We start from the raw sequence: 7842 nt of genomic DNA on the forward strand, positions 1-7842 counted from the left end.
CCTTGGAGGTCTTCTAGTCCAACCCCCTGCTTAAGCAGGAGACCTTACACCATTTTAGACAGATGATTGCCCAGTTTCTTCTCAAAAGCCTCCAGCAATGGAGCAACTGTAACGGATGGTGGATAGCTTATGGATCTTAAAATGATAGCAATAAATGCATTATGGAAATGACAATCGCAAAGCAAATGTAAGGAATATATGCAGGCAAATTAGGCAGTCGCCTTGGGCCAGGTTTTTCAAAGTGAACGGATCAGGTTCCTCCAGAGACCAAGGGAAAAAATAATAATAATGACTCCAATTTAGAAAGAGGCATCAGTTGCAATTTTTTAAAGGGACTCTCAGCCCCGGCAAGTCACTCAGTGAAACGTTGTCAGGAAGACTTCAGGGAGTTGTCTTAGGTCCTTTTTATTTATTTATAACACAAAATTAGGTGGCTGCCCAACACACACCACATGCTAGGAGTACAAAACTTAACTTGAAGAGCACAAATTTCTCGGAAAGTTCTCCAGTGTGCAATTAAGTCGGATGTGAAATGGCTGAATCCTCTTGATTAAGGGGTCAAAATTTTTTAAAAAGCAAAATTTGCAATTAAAAAGTTATTATTATGGGGCACGGATTGCATGATTCAGCTAAGATGCTAGTTGCTAGCAGCTCTCACAACAAAGCCACCGCTCAGGATATTTCTCTTATGTGACTTGTCAAGAAAATGTAAGCTCTCAGCTGCCCTGCTTTTGTGCAGATTTTGGGTACCGGAAGAAAATAAGGTTTTGGGGGGGGGGGGTCTGTGGGGTCCAGACAAAGTTTTAACCATTTAAAAACTCTCCCAGCCAGGGTTGGGGCCAAAGGGGTGGAAGGAGGGATGCCTGCCAGATCTCAAGATCTTTAGAAGATCCACTGCACCAGCCAGAGGGCCATCATTCCTAATTAAGGCCAAAGGTTGGGCATGTCCCTCAGCTCTTCCGGGTCAGGATGGGGGAACAAGGACATACCTTGTCCCAGAGCATCCAAGTCCTAGGAAGCCTTCCAACCTGGCCACTGCAAGGGACTACGACACAAGTGGGACGCTGTGTTGAACTCAACCTGGTTTGTTTATGGATCACTAAGCATAAACAGCCACAGTCCAGAAAGGAAACTTTGGGATGGCAATAGGTGTGGCAAGATTAAAAGCCTGCTCCCCTGCCTCCCCCCCCCACCCGCACCCTGACCCCGTCTTTTTAAAGCATCTGGGGCAGGGGGTGCAAATTGCAACACCCGCAAAGCCAGGTAAGGGTGGTGCATCTACAAACCCGAATTAAGCTAACCACCTTTTAGCAAAAGGGGAAATCAGATACTTTTTTTTGTTGTTAAGATGGAGTTGCCTTCTGTATATTGAAATCACCCCCCCCCCAAATAGGGACAGATCCCTCCTGGGGGGGGCAGCACAGTCCCAGCCCCGCCCGGGCAGAAGAACCAGGGGTGGCAATCACGATCGGGCGGGGCGGGCAGGGGGTGCCCGTCCCCACCTTGCCGCGGTCAGGCGGAGAGGGGACATTTAAGGACACGCGACGTTCCTTCCGAGGTTGTCGTGGGAACGCCCTGCCTGTGGGTCGTCCGACGTCACGCAGGTGGCAAGCCGGCATCCTTTGCGGGGCCCCGTCGCCAAGGTTAAAGCCGGCCTCTTGCCCGGGTTTAATCCGGGCTTAGCAACCGGGATCTCCCGTGAGGGAGGCGACCCAGTCTCCTCTCCCACCCCGACTCCCCCTGCCACGGAACAGATTGCGGGGGGGGGAAGAGCCCAAGATCTGGTTCCCCACTTCCCACCCACCTCCCCCCCCTCCGCAGTCCTCCCCACGGTCCCTCCCTCCGCCCGGGAGCCAATCAGGGCGATGAGAAGCGGCTGTGCGTGGCTGCCCGCGTCTCGTTCCACCCCCCCCCCCGTTCTCACGTTCAAGTCTGCAGCGCGCTATAAAAGCCGGCCATTTCCAGCGCTCGTTCCCAGTCCGCCGGCCGCCCTTTTGCCTCTCCGCGCCGCCTCGTTTTCCCCTGCCGTCTGCCGGCTCGCAGCCTCGCCCTCCACCCGCGGCAAGCATGAGCGACGCGGCCATCTCCTTCCTCAAAGACTTCCTGGCGGGCGGCGTGGCGGCCGCGATCTCCAAGACCGCCGTGGCCCCCATCGAGCGGGTCAAGCTGCTGCTCCAGGTGGGGCCTGGGGGGGGCGTCAGACGAGGGGGGGGGTCGAGGCTGGCTGGGGGGGGCTTTCTTTCCGGGGAGGGGGGGAAGGGCTGGAGATCGGGAGGGTCGGGAACCAAGCAGGGTGGAAAAGTGGGGAGGGGGCTCCCACGGGGCTGGCGGGGTGGGGGGGGCATCCGAGGGTGGAGGGGGGGGGCGTCCTGCCGCGTGGCCAGAGACGGGCCTCGTGCGCCGGAGGGGTGGGGGGGAAGGGAAGCCGCGCCATCCCTTCCCCAAGGTCGCCCCAAGGAGATTGGGGGGGCGCCTGAACTCCCCCCCCCGCCTTTTGCTGCCCTCCCCCCCCACGCAGAACCCCCCCCACGGCCCGGATGGACCTGGGCTCCCCCATCTCCGTTTATGAAAGAGGGGGAAAGGGCGGCCAGGACCCTGGACGGCAGCCAGCCCATCGCGCCTCCGCCTACGGAGAGCCAGGAATCTCTGCAAAACCCATCCGCTGCTTTTTAAGGCTTGCCCACCGACCCACCCACGAGGAAACCCCCCCCCCACACACCCTTTTTTTTTCATCCCCCCTGGCTTCTGCCTCGCCACCCACCCCCCCCGGCTGGTGGCGGAGGAATCGCAACTGCAGCGGCGCCCGGGGGCGAACCGGTTCCGTCGACGCCGATCCCCGGGCCGGCGTTGCGGCGATTGAACTGCAGCGGAGCGCAAGGCGACCGGAGGGCCTTTGGCAAGGCGTTCCTCGCCTGGCCGGCTCTCTCTCTTGCCAGCTGCTCCGTCCCCTGGCAGCTGCTTCTCCCTTTTTCCTCCCGGCCTGCAAAGGGATTCATCCTGCCCTCGTGTCTCGGCCCTTCACCGGTTCCTCCATCTGCAGGCCACCCCCCCTGCCCACCCCCACCAACCGGCCATCCTGTGACCTTGAAGGGGGGAAGGGCAGCTGGGCTAAAATCTGGGGATGGATCAACCCCTGGGTCTTTGCTCCACCCGCTCTTTTGGGGGTTCCCCCCTGGCAAACTGCCCGGCTTCAACCCAGCTGCTTTTTCTTGGAAGCCATTCGGGCTATAATTCCTTTTCTCTCTCCGTGTGCTGCCTGTGCACCGGAAAAGGCCTAGCAAGGTCACCGTAGATTGAAATGGCATCCTCGCTCCTTGCAGGGTGGCAACAGGAAGCCTTAAGGCCACATTGGGCCCCTGAAAAGGAAAGAGGCAGTTGCGGGGGTTTTTTTTTTAATTTTTTTTTTAGGGAGCGGTGAATTGGAGAGAAAGACAGAAAATGCAGCTGTGTTTGGGGACCAGGCTGTGACCTGGTTGCTTAGCTAGCAGGCAGCTAAGGACATCTTGATCCCAGGATGGCGCCAAGCCACAATCTCCCAGGAAAGAGGTCACCTTGCAGAGAAGCTCTTATCAGTGGGTGGATTAGAACCCATTGTCTACCTAGCTTACCCAGGGGCAAATCCATTGAACTCAGCCTGTGGCCTCTGGCTGGCCTTGTAAACTCCCATCTCCCTTTAGGAATTCCGACCTATTTTAGCCTGCCTACTCTGCTTTCCAGATCGCACTCGTAAATTTCCAAGCTTTCAAAACTCAAAAACCTGAGATTTAAAAACAGGGACTCCGATGCCAGTTGCTTCGTAGGCCCCTAGGCCCAAACCCTCGGCTACTCAGACTTAAGGGGTGGTTTTTTGTTTTTTTTAAAAAAGAGTTTCAACTGCAGTTCCTTCCTACCGTCTCGGGGTGGAGAAAGAAAAACGTTACTTCCTGTACGTTCTTCGACAAGACACAGCGTGTGTGATTCGACTGTACAGGACTTGTCAGGATTTGATGTTTCAAACTGATGCCAGGCCCTTGAGCGGTTCCAATAATTGCCTTCGTTCAGTGAATTGGGATTAGTTCTGGTCTCCTTGGCCTACTGAAATAGCCAGGGTGTGTCTAAAAGCCACAAAGGGCACTGAATCGTGCGGTCTCAAAGCTAAGCTTTCACTTTCTGTTTTGAATCATTTGAGTAGTCTAACCTTGAATGTTGTAAGGGGGCACCGACCCAGCTTGTCCTGCCCCAATTATTTCCCAAATGTTGTAAAAAAAACAACAACATATTGTAACATTTGCAATTAAAAGGAACCAGTTTGGTGTAGTGGTTAAGGCACCTGGCTAGATACCAGGAGATGGTGAGTTCTAGTCCTGCCTTGGACATGAAAAAATGGCTGGGTGACCAGTCAGTCACTCTTGGCCCATTTTTTTTAAAAAAATTTAAAACCTCTCTGGTTTTAATAATTTGGCTGTTTACTTGGGCCTGGGGCTCAGAATGTGTTAAGGGCCCGGTTACTTGGCTTTAGTATTAGCTGATTAATCATCATGGCTGCTGTTTACTCTGATTTATTGGGTGCATGTTTTTATTGTTTTATTATTTTTTAAAAGAGTTTTCATTGTTTTAGAATTGTAGGCCACTCAACAGTCACTTGGCTGAGATGGGAGGGTATAGACCAGAGGTCTTCAGACTTGGCCCTTTTATGACTTGTGGACTTCAACTCTCAGAATTCCTTAGCCAGCGTGCCTGGCTGAGGAATTCTGGGAGTTGAAGTCCACAAGGCATAAAAGGGCCAAGTTTGAAGACCCCTGGTATAGACATTGAGTATGGGAGGGAGGGAGGGAGGAAAGAAGGAAGGAAGGAAAAAGGAAAGGAGGGAAGGGAGAGGAAGAAAGTCTGAATGCAGCCAGTGCTGCTGTTTTTAACCTTCACCTTTTTCCCTTTTGGCAGGTCCAACATGCCAGCATGCAGATCACGGTCGAGAAACAGTACAAGGGCATCATCGATTGTGTGGTCCGAATCCCCAAGGAACAAGGGTTCCTCTCCTTTTGGCGGGGCAACCTTGCCAACGTGATCCGCTACTTCCCCACGCAAGCCCTCAACTTTGCCTTCAAAGACAAGTACAAGCAGATCTTCTTGGGCGGCGTTGACAAAAGAACCCAGTTCTGGCGTTACTTTGCAGGCAACCTGGCGTCGGGGGGCGCTGCCGGAGCCACGTCTCTCTGCTTTGTCTACCCTCTTGATTTTGCCCGAACACGTCTGGCTGCAGATGTGGGCAAAGCCGGGGCCGAACGAGAGTTCAACGGTCTCGGTGACTGCTTGGTGAAGATCTTCAGGTCCGACGGCCTTCGGGGGCTCTACCAAGGCTTCAACGTCTCTGTCCAGGGAATCATCATTTACAGAGCAGCGTATTTTGGCATTTATGACACCGCAAAAGGTAAAGGGAGTGGGGGATTGGGTTTGTAGTCCTTTGCCCTACCTCCCAGTTGAAGCGCTAAGGCAGGAGTCTCCAATGCAGGCACCGTTTAGATAGGTGGACTTCAACTCCCAGAATTCCCCAGCCAGCCTCACTGGGGAATTCTGGGAGTTGAAGTCCACCTATCTTAAAAGTTGTCAGGATTAGGAAACACTGCTCTAAGAGACAGTAATTAAGCAGTATTTTTTTGTTTTTGGTTTTGCTTCTTTATCCAGGAATGCTTCCCGACCCAAAGAACACTCACATCTTAATTAGCTGGATGATTGCACAGACGGTAACAGCTGTTGCAGGCCTGACCTCATATCCCTTCGACACTGTCCGGCGGCGTATGATGATGCAATCTGGACGCAGAGGAGGTGGGTATCTAGCTTTTCCAACAGGAGAGAGTATTTGTAGCTCAGGGTTGAATGTAGAATTGTTGATAGTCTCTGAGCTTTGTGGTTTGCTTGCTTGGGATTTTCATGACCCAGCTAGCGGGTAAGATTGATGACGTTATCTAGTTGGGTCATTGAAATGTCTGCAAAAACCACCAAGCTCAGACAGCACCCAAGGATCCATCTAGCTTTTCTTCCAAATGTCCCTTTGCGACTGTTCTTTCACAGCTTTGTCAAATCTAGCTCGAGAATTCAAATAAAACCCCAGGTTCATTCTATCTCCAAAAAATCTTATTGTTTATTGAATGCACTGCATGGTAATGCCAAAGCAAAACTAACTTTGAAATTCCAACACCAGTTCACAGACTTAAGCAATAATGTTCCCAGCCAAACCCCCAATGTCTTCCCTAGTCCATATAAACAAGTTCCCTTTGTTATGGGAACCGTCTGCTTCAGATCCACACCTATTATGGTGTCCTTGAAAAGTGTTCAGGCTCTCACAGTCTTCAGAGAAATCGTAGAAGTTTTGTTTCTCCATCTATCCCTCTTGTAAGAAACATCTCCGCCCCCCCCCCTTTACTCTAAAGGCAAGTTGAAATGCAGAGGCACGTAGCTGCCAAAGTTTCATCTTTGACAAGCTTGCTTTGTTCTCCCTTAGGCCCACCCAGTAGGGGTGGGGAAATGTAACTAAGGAGGAGAATGACATTTTCTGAACATCATGGTTCTCCTGTATCAATTATGACTTTTATTGAGATGAATGGCCAGCTGGAGGAGCTCCAAGTCAAAAGGGGAAAAATCATTTTCAGCTCAAGTATCTTCCTGAATTCGTTGTTAAAGGGTAAAAAGATCCCAATGCTTTGTCATTAGTAATAGAACACTCTTTGATGTGATGTATAAATGGTCCTTTCTTACCAAGATGGCCCATGACAATGGATTCTTATTCCTGATTGGTTGTACTTGGCAGGAGCCCACAACAAGGGGTTGCAGTGTTAGCCAATCAGAAACAGTCTCTTCCTCTGGCTTTCCTCTTTAGATTTCCCTTTCTGCTCTTTTTTTACCCTGCTCCATTTTAAATTGCGTTTCGGGGCAGGAACGTCCCTAAAAAAAGATTTTATTAGGATTTCTCCAGCACTAGCAAAGCAGCGAAGCAACCGTTGTATTGTTGCAAACATCAGATTGAGTTGCTCATTTGGTTTTCTGCTTTTCTCTCTCTTTTTTTCTCCAGCCGACATCATGTACTCCGGAACAATTGATTGCTGGCGGAAGATTGCGCGCGATGAGGGCGGCAAGGCGTTTTTTAAGGGTGCGTGGTCCAACGTCCTCAGAGGAATGGGAGGTGCTTTCGTCCTAGTCTTGTACGACGAAATCAAGAAATACACATAAACACACACACCCTCCCCATTTCCTTAGACGACCCTACATAATATTCCATGGACTGCATCAAAATTATTTATCATTTCCCCCCCTCCCGCCCCCACCCCGGTGGTGTCTCTTAGTTAACAGAGAAGCCATGGTTTTGCTTGCCTGATCCTCTTTCTCAAGTCATTCCTTTGACGATGGGACTCAAACTTTATTTTTATTCAGTCACTCCTGTTAAAATAAGTTTGAGAAATAAAATGGGAAAGAAAAAAAAAGTACCAAAACTTTGTTGATATTCCTTTTCTTGGATAACGGGTTGTTGTTGTTTTTTTTGCATGGTAGATAATAGCCTCCAGCTATTATTAAACTACAATTCCCAGATGTTGCGTGCATCCTGAGTAAATACAGGTAATCCTCGATTTATGAGCATTCATTTAGGGACTGTTCAAAGTTAGAAAAGGCACCAAAGAAGTGACTTTACAGCGGTCACAATGTCCCTGCAGTCACACAACCAGGGCTTTTTTTTCTCATAGAACGCTCAGAACGGAGTTCCGGCACCTTTTTTGGATGGAACCTTGTAGGGTAGGCAAGGTGGGTTGTGTGACGTGTGAGTTCCGGCATCTTTTTCTTTTACAAAAAAAGCACTGCACACAACTATTGGCA

General features: G+C 50.8%; 1 protein-coding gene across 1 annotated transcript; it reads left to right on the top strand.

Moving 5' to 3' along the window:
• Positions 1-1930: 1930 nt before the first annotated feature.
• SLC25A5 (solute carrier family 25 member 5) lies at positions 1931-7467 on the top strand. The gene is made up of 4 exons (XM_081336540.1): positions 1931-2178; positions 4921-5407; positions 5662-5802; positions 7046-7467. Exons 1-4 carry the CDS (start codon positions 2068-2070, stop codon positions 7201-7203), a joined length of 897 nt encoding a protein of 298 aa, XP_081192666.1. The 5' UTR covers positions 1931-2067; the 3' UTR covers positions 7204-7467.
• Positions 7468-7842: the final 375 nt, after the last annotated feature.

This window comes from Vipera berus (genome assembly GCF_964194415.1).
Source record: "Vipera berus genome assembly, chromosome: 11".
NCBI classification, from domain to species: domain Eukaryota; kingdom Metazoa; phylum Chordata; class Lepidosauria; order Squamata; family Viperidae; genus Vipera; species Vipera berus.